The sequence below is a fragment of the Chionomys nivalis genome, chromosome 21 (genome assembly GCF_950005125.1).
Source record: "Chionomys nivalis chromosome 21, mChiNiv1.1, whole genome shotgun sequence".
In the NCBI taxonomy this organism is placed as follows: Eukaryota; Metazoa; Chordata; class Mammalia; order Rodentia; family Cricetidae; genus Chionomys; species Chionomys nivalis.
The window spans coordinates 45641185-45660708 of NC_080106.1; the positions used below are offsets into that span (position 1 = coordinate 45641185).

Consider the following 19524-nt stretch of genomic DNA (forward strand, 5'->3'; position numbering starts at 1 on the left):
TCAAACACCTGACAAAGAAGCAAAAAATACCAAATGGAAAATGAATGCATATTTAACAAATGATTCTGGCATAATTGGATATCAACATGTATAAGGATGCAAATAGATCCATATCTATCACCATGCACAAAACTCAAGTCCAAATGGTTCAAAGACTTCAACATAAAGTCAGTCACACTGAGCCTCACAGAAGAGAAAGTGGGAAGTACACTTGAACGCATTGGCACAGGAGACCACTTCCTAATTATAACCCCAGCAGCACAAACACTGGGAGAAACAATTAATAAATGGGACCTCCTGAAACTGAAAAGCTTCTGTAAAGCAAAGGACACCGTCAACAAGACAAAACAACAGCCTATAGAATGGGAAAAGATCTTCACCAACCCCACATCAGAGAGAAGTCTGATCTCCAAAATATACAAAGAACTCAAGAAATTGGTCATCAAAAGAACAAATAATTTAATTAAAAAATGGAGTACAAACCTAAACAAAGAACTCTCAACAGAGGAATCTAAAATGGCCGAAAGACACTTATGGAAATGCTCAAAATCCTTAGTCATAAGAGATATGCAACTCAAAACAACTCTGAGATTCCCTCTTAGAGCTGTAAGAATGGTCAAGATCAAAAACACTGATGACAACTTATGCTGGAGAGATAGGGTAAAGGGAACACTCCTGCATCGATGGTGAGAATGCAAGCTGGTATATCCCCTTTGGATATTAGTGTGGCAATTTCTCAGAAAATTTCAAGACCCAGAAATACCACTTTTGGGTATATATCCAAAGGATGCTCAATCTTATCAAATGGACATGTGCTCAACTATGTTCATAGCAGCATTGTTTGTCATAGCCAGAACCTGGAAACAACCTAAATGCCCTTCGACCAAAGAATGGATAAGGATAATGTGGTACATTTACACAATGGAGTACTACACAGCAGAAAAATAATGATATCTTGAAATTTGCAAGCAAATGGATGGACCTAGAAAACATCATATTGAGTGAGGTAACCCAGACCCAGAAAGACAATTATCACATGTACTCACTCATAAGTTTACATAAAGCAAAGCAAACCAGCGTACAAATCATAATCCCAGAGAACCTAGACAACAATGAGAACACTAAGAGAGACTTACATAAATCTAATCTGCATGGGAAGTAGAGAAGGACATGATCTCCTGAGTAAATTGGAAGCATGGAGACCGTGGGAGAGGGTTGAAGGGGAGGGGAGAGGCAAGGAGTGGGCAGACCTGGTGCACACCGTACCTTGACAACCCAGTTCTGATCACTAGAAATGTATTGGCTGCACCCGTCCCTCCTAACCATGCTTCACAGTGTGCCTTACCTTTACCAAGAAGACTGTCTGTTAAAAGGACAGTGTGAAATACCGAAGACAAACCTTATTTCTGTGTCTTTTGAGATTAATTTGACCATTGGAATTTCAGATAGATCTATTATTCTGGGAGAAGGATGTTTTCAAAGGGATGCTTTTATGGTGTTTTACGTTAAAAATAGTCTGTGTGCTCTATGGTTTCAAAAGTTCTATAAGCCAGGTGGCTTTTAGTTCCAGTACTTGGAAGGGAGAGTTGAGTTAGAAACTAGCCTGGTCTACACAGTGCATTCCAGACTAGTCAGAACTGTCACGGATAAACAGACAAAGAAAAAAACAGATTGTAAAACTCCCCTGGGGTTCAGACTAACTTAATATTTGTCTGTATCATCAAAGAACATGTATAACTTGAAGTCACAAGTATCCTCAGTTTTTCTCTGTTTTCTCAGATGCTTAGTCAGTGTGTGGGTTGACCCAGGGGTTATCCATCTGGGCAGAAATAGCAGATCTCCTTGAAAGGTCAAGAACCATAGTGGACAAAGTTTACAACAGGCTACATGACTGTCTAAGGTTTTGAATTAGTAAAAAAAAAATTCCTAGAAAATTCTACCTCAATCATAATTCTGTACTTTGTCCTGATATAGTTCTCCACACTTGTTAATTAAAATATAAATGTATTAGTATAAATAATCACATTAAAATGTCTTTTCAGCATATACCTGTACATGCAACAGGAGTGCATAAATGTGTGCACAAGAATACATGGAGAATGTCCACGTGTACACATCTCATAACTGAAAACTATTTAATTCCCTATTCACAGAATGAGATACTTTCCCACAGTGAGAAGGAATGAGCTATAACCCAACCCCACCATATGGATGACTGTCTGTTGGTGAGACAAAGAAGCCAGACACAAAATAGTAGATCTCATGAGCTGAATCCATAGAAATGAAGTTCCAAAGTGTGCACGCTCACGCCATTGGTCAGGAAGGGATTCTTTAGGGTTACGATGGTGAGTGGGGTATCTGGGAGCTGGAAGCATTCTGTCTGTCTTGGCTATAGTGGTGAGCATGCGCTCACTTTGTGCAGCACATTCTTCTCAGTACATTTACTACTGCAGGATGTCTAACTTATGGTGCTTAAATGACGGAGCACTGCTGCCATTTTTATAGGACTAGCTTCTACAAACGCATAAATCTATGGCAGTAGTTGGGGAAGGACTCCTTTAAAGAGAAACTCCAGTAAACTCTGAGAACCTGTAAGTCTTCCTGTGAGCTAAAACTTCACAGTGATTAGGTCCTTTATCTGACATAAAACACACACGATACAGATGCATAACATTCCATACCTGACAAATAGGCATGCATCCAGGCAATGACTTTGGACAGTGTGAACATTCTCAAGACATATTTTAAATTAGGGACAAATAATGAAATTCCCATTGATTGGATTCTGTGGAACCATTTCATAGCCGGTGTGCTTTATGTGTAAGCCCCATAAGAGTGGGGGATTTGCCTCATCTTCATGGTAAAATGGACGGCGTTAAGCAAGATAAGCTATGACGAGGTAAGGAGAGCATTTAATCACATGTTAGGAGCTGGAAGATGCTTAAGGAGTAAAGACCAGAAGAGGGGTTATCAGGAAACGGGGTTGGGGGTGGTGAGAATGAGATCAAGCCAAGATGACTAAGGATGCAGAGCAGCTGGGAGAGAGTAACTTGCAGTGTTCTGTGGCAGAGTGGAGACAGCTGAGAACACTTAACTGCAGACTTCAACTTAGAAATGGTGCTGGTAGGGAGGATTCCGAATGTTGCCAATACAGCCAAATCGTGACAGATGCAGATAACAGAATTCTATCACCACACATCGTACTGCGAGTACCGAAATGCCTCTTTATCTTGTAAATACATACAGTGATCACAGGTCAATTAAAAAAATACCTTTAAAACTGAGGACTTCTGACTTATTTTAACAATCAGTTTAGACATTTCCTTAAATGTCACATGTTACATTTCCACATTGTCCTTTAGATTCTTGTGCACCTGGCAAGCACACGGGAACCAAGTCTACAAAGACAACCTTCAGTTCTACCAGCCAAGCCTGGCTTTCCATCTCAGCTGACATGGTGGATAAATCATAGGAACCCGTCTTTCTGCATTGTTTCTGGAGACACATTGTTGAGAGGCCTTTCAATTGCTAAAGGAAACTATAAGACATTAGTGTGGCCAAAAGTATTCCTCTAAGCAAGTGTCTAGGCAAGAGACCATCCAAGAGTTCAACCTTTCTTCTTAGTCTGTTTACTTATATTTTATTTCCCATGTTTTGTTCCGTCGGTTGATCTCACTCTCATGACAATGAATATAGCATACACAAATCCCGATTACCAGGTACTCAGAGGCAGTGTGCAAGTCTCCAGCACAGCTGCGATACTGGAGAGAAAGCTCTAGTGTCCACATTTCCCTTAACAATAAGTTACATCCATTCTAAATAGAGAAGTAGACTGCTAGGGGCTGTGGACTGTAGCTCAGTGGGAGAATGCTGCCTGTGTATTTGAGGCCTTGGGTTCTAGCCCAGTGCCATAATAAATAGATTAGTGAGCAAATAAAGTTTACAAACTGAACATGAGAAGAAGGATGGATGACTTCTGTCACTGAGGTCTTGGGAGCTGTGCTTCTGGGATAGCAGTGGGGTTTGGATGCATTTGCTTTAGGAGGTACTGGAAGAAGCCTCACTGGCTTACAGCACAGTCTCTGGTGTCGGAACCCTGGTGCTAGCTCTGCAGTTGTATATTGCATGAACTCAAGGAGATTTACTGAAATAGTCTGTGTATCAATTTTGTCATTTAACAGTGGCATGTTGTAAATTTCTTAGGGAGAGAGCCTTAGCGAGCCTGGCAGAGGGTGGACACTAAGTTAGGAAATAACTATTCTCAGAATAAATATCAGTATTTTGGGACCTCAAGATGGCTCATTAGGTAAGGATGCTTGTCACCAAGTCTGCCAACCTGAGTTTGATCCCTGAAACCCCCATGGTGGAAGGAGAGTGATTCCCACAAGCTGTCCTCTGACTCCCACCCGTGTGCAGTCATGAGCCCACACGCAGTAAGGAAATCAACAGCTGTGAAGAGGCAACATCCAGTCCGTCTTTGAGGATGGCCCGTTTCTGTTTTATTAGTATGGAGATGCTTCTCAACTGCAGCGGGGATATTCCTGTTAGAGTCTAAGCCAGACCACACCCTTACCTGCACACCTTTCTAAACTCTCGAGCTCATTCAGAGAAGAAAGCCACAGGCTTCACAAGGATGTGGAGACAGATGGACCATTCTTCCCAGTTTATCCCTTCTCCTTTATTACATCCCAGTTCCCCGTGTAAATTTTCACTCTCTCTCTCTACCCTCTTCACAACTAATATACATATTTTGTCTTCTTCCCCCACTTTGCTATATACACAAATCACTCGTGATTTATGCCTATTATCTACCCAGAGGCAATTATTAATCATGTCTCCTGATTTAGACAAGAAAGTTACACGGTCACCCTCGATTAGGCTTCTGTGATCTGCCTCTCTCCCGTTTGTTCCTGTCACCTCCCACTAAGCCATCATGGCCATCTTGCTTTCTTTAAACTTTTAGAAGTGATCTTGTTATAGGGTCTTTGAACCTACTCTTTCCAGCACCAGGAATACTTTTGCCTTAGATAGTCAGCGAAGTTTCTTTCTCTACCTCTTCTCCATCTCTCCTCCTTTCTCTTCCTTTCTTTTCTTTTTCTTTTTTTGAGACAGGGTTTTAAAGTGGTTCACAATGGCCTTGAATTCTGTATGTAGTTGAGAGAGACCTTAAACCCCAAAGCCTCCTGCCTTTGCCTCCCAAGTGCTGGGATTACAGGTGTGTGCCTTCACAGTTTTCATTTCCTTTTTTTATTTAAAACTATTTTTAAATTTAAATATATTTTTATAATTTTCTTACCCTCCTTCAAGTTCTTCTAAATACTTGCCTCCTTCTTATCCATCCAACTTTAAGTTCTTTCTCAAGAAACAAAAACATAAAAAAACCCCAAAACAACAAAACAGCAAAAAACCAAGCCAAAATCCACAATATAACATAATGTCCAAAACCTAGAAAACAAAATACAACAGCCAAAAAGAAAAAAAAAAACTGTGGTGCTTTAGACAAATCCAGACCTTCGAGTATATCAGGCAAAGACTTCACTAAATTACAACCTCAATTCCCCATATAAATTTTTGTTCAATTGTAACTTATTTTGAGGCCCCGTCCTCTACCTACTTAATAGTTAATATATTTCTTCTTTTCCCATTTTATTATTTTCAGCATTTTTTCTACATATATTTTTGCTTATTTATCTTCCTTTTGCCTGTTGTTCTTTCCTATTTAAGCTCCACAAAGGTGAGAGTGTCTATGAGTTTTGTTTACCTTTATTTCCCCAATGTCTTTATTGTACAGTTAATGAAAAAAACTTAGGAAATAAAGTCCTAATGAAACTCAGTTATCAAATGGTTAAGTATTTGCCTTCTCTTTGGCTTGTGAATATGAAGTTGAATTGATTGGATTCCTGTTTTGTTTAAATTGTCCCTTCTCTACTCAGTTTTTTATATGTAGAGTGTTTTGCCTGCACACGTGTCTGTTTATCGGGTACTGCCAGGTGCCCAAGAGAACATAAAAGAGCCTGGGTTCCCTGAACTGGAGTTACAGACAGTCGTGAACTGCCATGTGGGTGCTGCGAATCAAACCTAGGTCCTTAGAAAGAGCCATCGTTACTTTTAACCATTGAGCCATTTCTGCAGCCCCAAGTTCTGAGCTTGAACAAGAGTTATGAAAAGTTTGAAATTTGCTTCCACTATTCATAATAGTCTAAGAAAAATTGCTTTAAAATTTTAAAAACTTTAAAAAGTGAAAGAGGAATTTAGATTCTAAATTTGCACTAGTACGTGTGCAGTTGATAGTAACTTTCTGAGGGTGCATCTGACTCAGGATCCTGAGGTCAAAGAACTCAAATGCTCCACATTTAAATGAAAAATGTTGATGTAGAAATTTAGATACAAGGCTATCCACAATTTACCTTGAATGACACATTCAGTTTTACCATCATACAGTTAACCTCACAGTGCAGAAGTTTCTCTAGAACAGATGGCCCCAGTTTAAAAAAAAAAAAAAACTGCAGATGCAGGAAGTCATCATCCTAGTTCCCAAGAGAGCATGGCCAGTGTGGAGGCAGCCTTCGCATCCCAGCAGGGTGTCCTAAAGCGGTTTACCATGCTAGCCTGACCTCAGCTTGAGAGGCTCCCCTGACTTTGCATCATTTTCTGCAACTCGTAAGCTTACACTAGAAATCTACGTCAGAGTCATCTGCTTTTATCAGTCAGAATACTGGAATCAAGGCAACACACACACACATACACATATGCATGCAGACGTGCATGCATGAACGCACGCACACACCCACACGCACATTCTATGAAAACTACTTTCTAAAGTGGTTTCACATGTTCATTTTATGTTCAGTATGGAATAAAGCAAAATCTGGTTAGGAGGAGTGAACTCTTTGATGGAGAAATCCCATCAGCCACGACTCCATTTACCTCTCAGAACTTCCCAACAATAATGGAAAACATCTTCCCCTCCTTGGCCAGGGGAAGAGTCTTGCAGTTACGATAGTTTCCATCCCCCATAGCTGAAGTGGGGAACACTGTGCTTTAAGGCAGATGCCAAGGGTCAGCACAGCAGACCCACATGAGAATAATTACATCACACGGCCATGAGAGAAAGCAATAAGGTTCCCAGACACAGGAAATGGGCAGTCAGAAGGGAGGGAGGAAAACCTGGATAGGCTTCTGAAGTCTGTCCAGACAGCAACTTCCTAACAACAAACAGAAAACTGGCTAATAAATTATCACTCTGCCATTTCATGTGTATATTTATTCTTAAGCCATTTAGATGGATTTTTGCAATGAACATGCCTTCACAATGCCAGAAATGTTTAACTCATTTCTTATTCCCTGAAAAGTAAATGAAATTTCTGTTATATGAATGTTCATTTCGCTATTCTAAATCACTTGTGGGTTTAAATATGGCTATCTAAATTACATCATAAATAAGTTTAAAACTGTGTATTGCATGGTAATTTTGGAAAGACTTTTTGTCTGGTTGTATATTCCCAAAGAGAGAGGAAATTATATAGGATAATTCCTGAGCCATAGGAAAAGAATTCTTGGCCTCCAGAAACACAGGGATGGGGTCTATTCAGTCACGGTGTGGTGTTCTGTTTCTCTCAAGTTTTTTCAGTTCTATGAGCCCCAAGTCATTCTGATTTGTGGGGGCGAGAGGAGTAGAAAGTCAATAAATTGAGTAAGAAAGTCAATAAATCAAGTCTGCTTTTAGGTTTGGGAGAAAAACAGTCTAATAGACTTAAATACAATGCTTTTTTTTTAAACCTCATCATCAAGTATTTTAAGCTAGGCATAGGAGAGGCAATGAGACATGGGGATGATGGCAACTTGCCTCAAGGAACTTGCAGGCAAGCCAATAGATTGGCAAATACAATGGAGCATGTGTTAAATGTTCTCATAGGGTTAATGAGGGGATGTTGTGGGAGCACATGGGAGGGAGCAACCTAGTCTGGGTCAGGAATAGCTGCCAGGCAGAAAGATGCTGGGGCTGAGGTCCGGAATACAGAGTGTAATAAGCCCAGAAGAGACACGAGGGGAAATTATTTGAAGAGGATGAACCATCTTGAGATCTTGGACAGGTCAGGTTGCTGGAGTAGATAGAAGCCTAAAGAGACAGGCACTGGAGGGGAGGCGTGTACCACTGGAATATAGGGCACCAACAAGGGGCACAGATCGGCACCAAAGGAACAGGCTTTCTCTATTAAAGTTTAGGGGCAATTCCTGCAGTTAACTTTATGCTTATAACACGGCTACTAGCATGAATGAAAAAGGTCTGCTTCTCTTTGTGGAGATGCAGTGTGAATACCACATATGGAATTTAATTTGGAAAATAGGATTTGTAGACAACAGGTACCTAGTCTATAAATAAAAAATCCTTTGGTAAAATCATAATCATTGTCTCAGCTTCATCACCATCATCATCTGAAGTTGTCAGAAAAATCAATTATGGGGACTAAAGATATGGCTCAGCAGGTAAGAGCACTGGCTGCTCTTCCAGAGGAGCCAAGTTCAATTCCCAGCAGTCACATGGCAGCTCACAACTGTCTATAATCCAGCTCCAAGTGATTTGACATCATCACACAGACATACAGAGAGGCAGAACACCAATGCACATAAAATAAAAATAAATAAATAACTTAAAAAGAAAAGAAAAAATCAATTTGAAGTTAATTTCAACAGTCAAGGAACACGTCAAATCAGAACAAGCGTTACCGAGCTTCTCGTGGTATCGAACATCTCTTTTTGAGGTAGTTGGTGTATAAGTCATGGCAGCTTATTTCTGAGACCCAAACTGTCTCAGTGATTGGCTGTGTCATGAAATGACATTCGTAACCGCTGCCCTCAAAAGAGTACAAGATGCAGAGACTGAGTGAATATGGAGAGTCATTGGCCTTAGGTAAAATCTTTTGTTGCCACCCTGCTCAGATCCTCTGCCAGCAAGAGGCCCTGGGAGCACTGGTTTCCCATTGCAAAACATTGATGATTTCATACAAACTTGGTTGCTGCTCCCAGTAAGGGGTGGCTGCCTAAAGTAGGCCGGAATTAGTACTCGCCAGTCACTATACAGAATCTGATTCTCACGAACCTACTTCTCGCTCTGCGCTAAGTGGAGGCATTATTCACTCGACTGTCCAAAGAGCTCCGGCAGTCTGAGCTTGTCACTGCCGGAGGACCTGGGCCACAAGCTCAGCTCTTCGCCTCTCTGCGCCAGCGTAACTCCCATTCGTTTTACCCTGTTTCTCTCATACATATGTTTTCTCTCACTCTTATTTCTGCTAAAAAGGCAAGGCGCAGTGGCTTATGGGAACATCTGTGTGAACATCTGGGTATTATCCTGAAACTACATGCTGCCAAGCTTTGGCCCACCCACAAATCATACTTTTGAGGTCTCTACTTTATAGCAAAGCATAGCTCATATCCTGGCAGACAATACTACCTGATATAAATATAATTTCCTAAATCATTAAAGAATAAAAATGATTACATTCTATGTATCTAACCAATATGCTAACTGGGGATTAGTTTTGATTCTCAAATACAGAGATGATATTTGCATTGTGTTACCGTTCTAGCAGGCAAATGCTTTGTGAACATAATAATATTCTTGGCCAGATTTTGTATTTCTTGAATACTGGATATTAGAGAATGCATTTTGCTGGCAAATTGACTCCATCTCTAGTGTATCCAGTACAGGCTGCAAGCTTGGGCATAGGAAAGATCACTGAAGTTCTTTCTTTCCCTCCCCCTTTTTATTAGTCTTCTTTTGCAATTATGATATTATCTGCCTTTTGAGCAACTAAAAATTAGAGTTGTCCTGGATCAAGTTTGTCACAGCTGTCCCTCAGCACCAGCACTTGCAAGGCCTTGGTGTCCGAGACTCCAGAAGCAACTGGCACTCATCTGTGCTCTTTGGCCCATCTGCTGTGCATTCTGTTTTGTTAGATTGTATGATTTTCTCTTGTCACCCGTGTGAGGGTGTGTGTGTAAGCAAAGTCTGGAGCCATTCTCTTCCTTTTTTGATTCATTTCTTCCTAATGCCACATATACACTCCAGAGCTAACCCAGGTTCTGATTTAAGGTCTTTAAATGCCTTGACAGCAACTATTTGGGGTCGAGCTCACTGGTACACATGCCTAGAGACCATGGAAAGTTACCAAGGCCCCACTACATGGCTAATGGTGGATGAGAAACAGCTCATCTATGTGTGACACTTGCTTCCCGTGAGCCATCCTACAGGACTCCTGTACAATCCCTTCCTAAATGAGAGAAAAGAGACACAACGTTGATAGGCAGAATGCCAGCCATGGTAGTCTCTCTTTCTTCTGGACACTGCTGCATGTGACTGAGCTGCCACTGACTTAGCTGCCCTAAGGTGCTGTCTGCACATTGCCTGCTTCTGCAAATGGACTCTCACCCAAGACACCTTAGGCTGAGTATGTAAGTGGCGTGGTTGCAGTAACTGAGGCAGAACAGAGTTTCAGATCACACGTTCAGATAAAATTTTTAGAGGGCCTATGTCACAGGTGAATTCGTCACAGAAAACTTAGGATCCCCCATTTGAGTAAGACTCAACTAAAGGTAACTAGCCTATTTCTAACCCATCTATTCTCATGTACAAGTGAGGCCAAACAGTAGTTAAGTGCCACTAATGAAAGTGGGTTTTTTTTTTGACAACAAGAATATTTTTTGAAAAAACAAAGACTTATTTATTTAGTATTTTGTATGTGTGTGTGTGTGTGTGTGTGTTAATTTATGTGCATGCAGGAACCTGCAGAGACCAGAAAGCTGGATTTCTGGAACTGGCCCTGGAGCTACAGGTGCTTGTGAACTGCAGAGTGAGTGCTGGGTACAAGGCCAGGTCCTCTGTGAGAGCAGTCAGTGCTACAACCATTGACCCTCCTTTCCAGCCTAAGGGCTAAAGCCGCATGTCAAGCAATAGGCTCCAATAAGTCTGGATGCCCGAGGACAACTGTGATCCCAGCTATATTAGCTCTCTGCCAAAGAAACAGTTTCTGGTCCACCACACGGGGAATGCTGGGTGGAAAGTCATAAGGCTACGACAATACGATGTTTGAATCAGAGGGGCATTGATAGCAGGTGCCTCTCTCCCTTGGAGGCCTGTACAGCTGCTTTCACCCTCGGGTGTGCAGAGCGACCGAGGCAGCTGGGCTTGCCTGTACATTATGTCAGGTGAAGCAGACTTTGGGGTAAATGGTTTTGAGCCTGTGCTTCCTGGATGAAGACATGCATTGATCACCTCACGTATGTGTGGCTTCTACTTTAAATATGTGTAGTGAAACAGAAGTTCTAAGAAGACTTGACCCATTTTTGTGTAACAGCATTTTTAAAGATTCCTACAACTTGAAAAAATTCCTTGTTTAATGAAAAATGGATGGCGAGTTTAAAAAAAATTTGCTGTCACTGCTAAACAGAGCAAGAGTGATAGGAAACTCACCTTGTGTGTCTGGTGTGTGTGTGTGTGTGTGCGTGCAAGTGTGCGATGTGGAGGTCAAAGGCTTTTTGAGACAGGAAGCTTTCCCTGGACTTCACTCTTTTTGCTCGACCGGGTGCCCATCAAGTGGCCAGGATCCACCTGTGTCCACCACGCAGAGCTGGGGTTAGAGACGTGTGCTGCCATGCCTGGCTCTTCACTCAGGTGCTGGGATTTGAACACAGGTCCTCATACATGGTCCACTGAGCCACATCCCCGGCCCTGAAACTCAACTACTTAGAGAGTCTAGAAGATTGGCCAGCCCTTCTACTTTCAACATAATTCTTCCAGTAACGAGGGAGATGAAAAGAGTTCATGCATCTGTGCTTTTAGAGAAATCTCTACATTACTTTCTGGGCACCTAAATTCAGTGATGAAGTGAGATGGACAGGAGCTGACATTGTGAACCAGATGTGGCTAGAGGATCCAAGTCTGAGACAGGCCATAACTGAATGCCTTGGGGTGAACTGGCAGGAGGCAGCGAGGGAGAGAGGAACAGGGCCTGACCTCACTACCCGGAAGGATGTCTCCTGACTAGCCTGCGTAGAATTCAGAGGACCAGCAGAGGTCCTGCGCTTCTGACCTGGGGAAGAGTAGGACAGAACAGCGTGGAGAGAACGTCATTGTTGGGGCCCCTTAAGCTCACGGCAGTGCTGTTTTCTTTCCTCAAAAGAGGACTGGCGTAATTATTTAATTACTTAATGTTTAAATATTTTAAAAGATTTAATTTCTGAAACTCATATTGGTCAGCTGATTCATATTGCATTCAAAAACCAGGAATCAAACAGCTACAGTCATGTGATATGAAAGCACATGACCAAATTGTCCACATGACTTCAAATTATAACAAGGTGCATCAATCATGAAAGTCCCCAAAGGGAAGAACCACAGAGTCGGACATGGATGTGTCTGTCCATCTAATTGCTACGTGAACCCAACGTAGATTGTATTTGGATTTCTACAATAGTCAGAACACACTCAGCTAATGTGACTCACCATCCTGTGGAAATGAAGTTTAAGGTACTGACTGGCAGGAGCAACTCAAGACAAGCAGCCCCCCCTGCCCCCCCTGCAGCTTCCCCTATTGGTTTGCCAAAAGACTGCTTTGCACAGAGTTGCACAGGACATGCCTCAGACAGAACAGAAGCAGGGAGTAAGTTCAGAGATGTTAATCATTCTCTTGAACAAAGATGAATGAGCTAGGTAGCCAGTGTCTACACACAAGTAATCAAGGATTCATAATAATATTCACCAATAATCAACTCAGACTAAAGAGTCAAATTTTGACCAAAAGTCATGACAAACTTGTAAAATCTGTCATTGGAGATTATCACTAGAAGTACTCTTGACAACTCATAGATGGAAAATTAAAAACTCTTTAAGAGAAAAAAGTAAATTTTGAAACATGTAAGGAACATTTAAACAAATTATGTATTTTCAATCTTGCTTCATAGTTTAGCTCCAAAATTTGGTTTTTGTGTTCAAACTGAAATCACATGCATTCAAACTTAATCTGAGCAAAGAAAGAGTATGTAATTTTTTGATTATTTATTGTCTTAATTTCTCTACTTTTCCAAAAAAGTACATGGTACAATTTTGAAAGGTCTTTAACATTTAAAAAATTATCAGCTGTCTATGGTGGCACATGCCTTTAATCACAGCACACAGGAAGCAGAGACAGGAGGATCTTAGTGAGTTCCAGGCCAGCCTGGAATACACAGGGAGCTCCAGGACAGCCCAGACCAAACAGAGAAAGCCTGCTAAAGAATAAAACAACAACAAACCACTTCTTCCATCTTTAGTCCTTGAACACTGGTGCTTGTGATGTTGTCACGAGTTTTCACTGGATTAGCACATCTACCAGAAATGGGGAGGAGACCCCAGGCTACCCTGATACTCATAATTCAACTGACAAAGCAGTTTAAAGTAATATTTCAGAATTGTATCACTTAAAACAGTGGTTCTTAACCTTTATAATGTGTGACCCTTTAATACAGTTCCTCATGTTGTGGTGACCCCCCAGTCATGAAATTATGTTTTTGCTACTTCATAACTGTAATTTTGCTACTGTTGTGAATCATAGTGTAAATATCTGATATCACGGTACCTGATATGCAACCCCCACAGAGGTCACGGCCCACAGGTTGAAAACCACTGACCTAGACTAATTTATTTCTGTGGCAGAGGAGGAGGAAAAGGAAGGGTAGGAGGAAAAGAAATAAGAGGAAGCAGAGAGACGGAAAAGAAGATGAGGAGGAGGCTGACTTCACATTAGAGGAGGTGGGGAAGAAAAGGAAGGGGAGAAAGAGGAGAAAGAGGAGGAGGGAGAGGGCAAAGGGAAGGAGAAGGAGAAGGGGGAATGGGGAGGGGAAAGAGGGGGAGAAAGAAAGTTTAGGGAAAGCAATTTCCTTGGGTTTAGGGTGAGGCATCTCTGAACACGCAGCACACATATGCCAATTTCCTTTGACTTTTACTAAAATTTTTTAGCATTTCCTTCTCACAAAGACTGCAGCAAATATGAAATATCCTGCTTCTTTCGGTTTTAGTTTATTTTGCTTAAATTGTCTCTAAGGCAGGGCAATCACAGCAATGTTTAGACACTTATCTTCCCCCACTGAAGCAGCTACTTATCTTGTTATCTTTGGACCCCTGTTGCCTAACTCAGGGGAGAGCACATGATGCAGCTGGAAGAGGGAAGGAGCAAACAGTCCTGTGTGAATGGTTTTAGTTAGTAAATCTGTCCTGGCCTTCTTTAGATGGGTTTCATTATCTCCAAGTCACCAGATAGTGAGGGAAGCCAGCAAGTCCTTCACCTTCAACCATCCACCCAGGCCCTCAGACTAAAATAGAAGCATTCCACTTGAAGCTCTGCTGTGGTATCTATTCTGAACAGCATCCCATCAAAGATAACCAAGAGTGAATATATATTTAACTTTATGTTCTTTGGGAGCTTGATACATCTCGCTCTAAAAACTCAAAAATCTTCCAGTCACTGACTGCTCCAAGACCTCCTGTGGAGCCAGCAAACTGAGCAGTGGCGTGGGAACCCACTTCATGCCATAGACACATCTCAAAGGTCATCCTTGAAATACTGTTTTGTCAACAGCTAAGTTAGAAAATAGCCTCATATATAACAGTAACAATCTTAAACCGTCAATGAGCTATAAGACAACAGAAATAAGTCTCCAAGTCAGAACAGAGCAGGCATCAGAGGTCAGCAAAGTCCATGGGAGTTTCCTACCTTAAACACATTGATGGGGAGATCAATGACAACGTAGATCAGGTCCCCCAGGGCCAGGCTGGCTATGAGTGCATTGGGGCCATTCCTCATGCACTTATTCTGGTAAATGATCCTAAGCAGGGTTGCGTTCCCTACCATTCCCACGATGAAGATGGTGCAGGATATCACAGTGTTAATGTATTTGAAAGCTGTCGTGATTTTAGTCTGTTGTGGGCAATAGCTACGCACTGAGCCATTGCTGGGCAGGGCCAAATTTGTAGGTCGATGAGTGGTTCCCAGGAAGCTGAGCTCTGTCCCCGGAAAAGGGGTGAAGTCCCCCGCTTGACTGCTTAGATTCGTGCTGTGTCTCTCGGGATTGTCACTGATTACTCGTCCCAGCAGGACGAGCCAAAGTGATGTCGTGAGGCAAAAAGTATCCATCTTAGTGTGGATTTGAAGAAAAGTCTTAAGTTGTTTTTACACCTTTCTTTCACCTGGAAGAAAAAAAAGTAGGAAAAATTCTTATCATTATTTGCTTCAAAATCTATCAGCCCCCGAAGGCAATGACTAATTTAATGAAAATATAATCCATATTTGGTAATTGGATATGATGTAACTATTTCAGGCTACCCAGATCAAAATAGAAAAGACCAAAGATCTATTACATCAAGAAATGACCCCCGCTTGTCCTTCATCTGGGCTCTAGCTACAGCTCTTTCTACATCTAGACCATAATACAAATAAAGATATTTCTGTTTCCCTCAACAACAGCGGGTTCTCTTCATTTGGTCTAAGAAGAACCTGAATCTTCCAAAAGTGAGACAGAAACGTTTTTGGTAAAAGAGGAAAAGTTGCTTCATATTGAGGCACAAAAGACAAGAATCTAATTTTGTGACTATAATTTCAGTATCCCCCAGTGAGTATTGTTTTGCACACGGCAGGAATGAGCAGGGCAATGGTGTAGTCTACAGTGTTGAAGCATTCAGTTAAAGCCAGATGTCTGCTTAGCACCATGAGTACATCTAACAATTCAAGTTTTAAGGAACTGTGGGATAACTTGGGGCTGCAGGAGAACACTTGCTGTGTAGGCTCACACCTGCCCATCTCCAGCAGCTCAAAAAGGAGGAAAAAGTGACTGATGAAAAGATTTAGTTTGAAATCCTTGACCATTAATGTGCAAAAATCCACATCTTTTAGCACCCTCCCCTTTCCATGCCTCAGCAACCACCACGTTACCTGTCAGTGGGCACCGTGTGAGTGACAGCCTTCCCCAGGATGGTGCACTGTTTGGTTTGCCAAGGGCTAGTGAACTTTATATGATCCTGCGCGCATCCTACCTAGCTGGGTTTGTGAAGATGTCACATGCTGTTGCTGTCTAGTTCATGAAGTCATACACGGGAGAACAGGGAGGCAGAAAAGAAAGCTCAGGAGCTCACAGAGGTCACAGATGGTGGAAAATCCACAACTCAAGGGTTTCAAACTAAATCTTTTTTCCTCAGTCATTTCCCCCCCTTTAGAGTCCATCTGATTCCAAACCTGAGCTTTACCCACAAGGCCATCCTGTCTCGTGTTCGTGCTTTATTTATGTCTACAGCATACTGATGATGTCTCTAGAGTTTAGATGAGGCAGCAGTTTGGGGAGGGAGGCCAGGTGTTATCAAAAGACTACTTGGCATTCGTTTGTTCTGTCACCTGCAAAGGGCACATGGTCCCTGTTGCCCAGTAATCTAGGTTTCTCCTCTAGCACTAAAGAAAAGACACTAGAAACCCGAGGATGGCTGGTGGCGAGAAGCTAGCAATCAAAGGCAAATAGCTCCTTCTCTTTCAGTGTTCTGTGTCTTTCTTGTATTAATCTGTACATGAAGACCATAGCTTCCTTTACGGGCAGTGGTGTGTATCGAAGGCACACAACTAATCCTAAATTTTAAGACTCACATTCTTTTTCTCGACTCTGCTCAAGACTGTTGCTGACCACTTTTATGAATTTTGGTAGCTGTTGTGGGACATCACTAAGTTGAGTCTTAGTCCCTATGTAGACATAGCAAGACATATTGACCGGCACAGCAGGTATAGGGCCAGCCGAGCGCCGTGGCCAGCCGAGCGCCGTGGCCAGCCGAGTGCCGTGTACTTCTGCTTCCGGAAACAACAACAGCGTTTTACACATCGCACCTGACAGACGCCATCTGTTTCTTGGCTTGAGCATTTCCAGTAGAGCAGGTAGAAGAAGCAAGGTCCACACTTCACTTGAGAGAAATGGGCCGTGAGGGGAGAGTGGCAGGCCAGCCATTCCATCTCATAACTGAGTTGTAGGGTTCCACTTGCTGCTACGATTTCAAAGTGAGGAACCTGCCACCATCCTGTCGCCCCCTTACTTCTGCTCACCCTGAATTATAAGTAATTTACAGATTTCCTCTCCTGTCTCTTACAGAACAGTCTCTGGCCGACTCATTAGTAAGGCCTCGTCGGTATCTTCATTACCCTTCCCAGATGAGGCCAGAATCCCATCACAGAGTTAGTTAAAATCTGTCTCTTTGAATAATAAGGGACGACACAATTCTTTAATTTCTTGACTGCTTTTTGATTAAAAGATCCTAGTTTCCCAACGGGGATGGAATTAGTAGTAGTTTTCCCACAACTGAGAGGCAAAGGTCTTTTCCACAAACAGAAGAGCTTCATGAGCTATATTAAGATCATCTAGGAGGTGACTTCATGAGCCACTTGGTTGTCACTGGCCCTGTACCCTTCATAAAGCACCTCACTGGTACCCACATGAGTTGCTGATTTCTTCCATCAGTTACGGGCGCTGAGAATGCCAAAGCCACGGCTTCTTGTCATGGTGTGAGCCAGCTACCATCAAAACTTCTTCCTTCCCGGCTTCCCCTCAACAAAGACACTACCAAAGAACTCCCAACACCTCTGTCAGTTCTCCACGTCTAAGGGACATCTGCCAAAAACATGTGGCTGCCATATTGTCACAGAGTGAAAAAACACAAAACCAAATGAAAGAAACCTCTTTCAAATGCATGCTCTCCCAAGGACAGATCTGGAGCTCATTCTGGTGCATTTGAGGCAAACTTGGTTGGGCATCTTCTGCTGTAGTCAGACACAACTCTGGAGAAGCAACCCCATTCAAGACTGAAGGACGAGGCGGCTAAGCACTCAGCATTCTTCCTTTTGTGAGGTGGAGATTTCGGAGTGCTTTAACAAGTGCTGATTGCTTAGCCCTTTACCTGTTTAACATATCAGACTCTCGGGACGAAAGTTCATTCACCGTTAGCTCTTTGGAAATTCCCATGGCACCCAAACTGCACATGTTTAGAACAGGTAATTTGCAAGACACTGCTGCCAGGGTATTTCTCAGTTGCCCAACACTTTAAAGACAGATGGTTTAGTGGGGGGGGTATCCATAAACGACTACAAGGGGAGAAAAAAAATTAAACTAAAAACTTTTCTTTGAAGTTCTCTGTGGTTTTGCTCTCTGCTGCTCCGTGATGGCACCGTCTGACTTTAATATGCCTTCACCCCATGTCTGCTGGGGTGAGGCCATTAGGGCGGTGTAAACAGAGGTGGCTTATCTGCAGACTGTTAGTGTTCCACGCGTGAAAGGCAACAAGTGCCCTTTAAAGGAGAATAAAAGCAAACAGCCCAGACCTCCAGCAACAGCAAGATTCCCAACACTAGCTGCAGTCGTGGTGTGAGGAGGGGTTCACAGCTGTTGGATCTTCACAGTAAGTGTCCTTGGCTACTCACACCCTGGATGGGGGATGCGAAGAGGCTGCCCCACAAACTTAACCAGTAGACTTGGGAGCAAGCTTTAAGCATGATGTACTAAAAGCTCTTTCCTGACTGTGGAGAAAGAGACACCCCTGGCCCAACTTCCTTTTCCTAAAAATCAGAGTCTTTCCTGGGGATGTAAAATGCTTTTGATCTGTGATTAAAGCTCATCACTCCACTCCCACCCCGCAGCGCTCAAAATTCCCAGGAAGGTGACCCACACAGGTCATCAGGGCAGGTAGGAGCTAGCCCCAGGTGCAGCGTTTCGCGGGCGCTGCGCGACACCCCAACTCCTCCCAGTCGGTAGCCCCAGGCTGAGACCCTATCCCTTGTTCCAGTTCTGGTTCCCATTAGGAAAGACTAGAACTGACCTTGGATCTTCTTGTACAGTCGCAAACAGCGCCAGGTCCGCGCCTGGGCCAGACGGATCCGGAGTGGGAGAACAAGGGCGGCGCGCAGGGTGGCGGGTGACCCGGGCTGCAGCACCGCGTCGACTTGGGGAAACTTCCCCGGCAGGGCCCGACTCCTTTGAGGGAGATCTCGCCCAGCTCCCAACCTCCGGCGACGATTCGGAGGACCAGAGTGGCTTTCCACCTCCCTGGCACAGTCGCCAGACCAGAGGAATGGGTGTGCGCGCGAGTCTCCCAAGCAAAAGCAGACTCCAGAGGAACACGCCTCCCGCGGTCCTCGCCAGGCTCCACAGGCTTCCAGACCGTCTCCTCCACTCTGGGACCGAACTGCAGGGGCGTCCTAGCCCGCCTCCCCTCCAGGGAGCAGCCACCAAACTGCGATGCTGCTGCCCCCGCCAGGCCCTGAAGGGCAGGAATCTTTAACTATTTCCTTCCTGAGATAAAGCTGGGGGTGGGCTTAGGAGGGGTAGGAAAGGGAGTAGAGCATTTCAGAGAGCCTCAGAGTTGTGCCTGGCTTTAGGAAGAAGCAAAAGGCACCAGGCAGTGAGTACAGGCGGGTTTGATCTGCAGGGAAAAACAGGGCCCAAGGGGTCGTGCCTCCTTTGCCCCCTGTC

General features: G+C 43.2%; 1 protein-coding gene across 2 annotated transcripts in view; it reads right to left on the reverse strand.

The window, feature by feature from the left end:
• The window catches only part of Ednra (endothelin receptor type A), a 65369-nt gene extending 46154 nt beyond the window's left edge, over positions 1–19215 (reverse strand). For both annotated transcript variants that reach the window (XM_057753879.1, XM_057753878.1), the window contains exons 1-2: positions 18872–19215; positions 14748–15220 (exon numbers count right to left, since the gene is read on the reverse strand). In XM_057753879.1, coding sequence (XP_057609862.1) covers positions 14748–15167 — 420 coding nt within the window. In that variant the 5' untranslated portion in view covers positions 15168–15220; positions 18872–19215. The remainder of the gene's footprint in view (positions 1–14747; positions 15221–18871) is intronic.
• Positions 19216–19524: the final 309 nt, after the last annotated feature.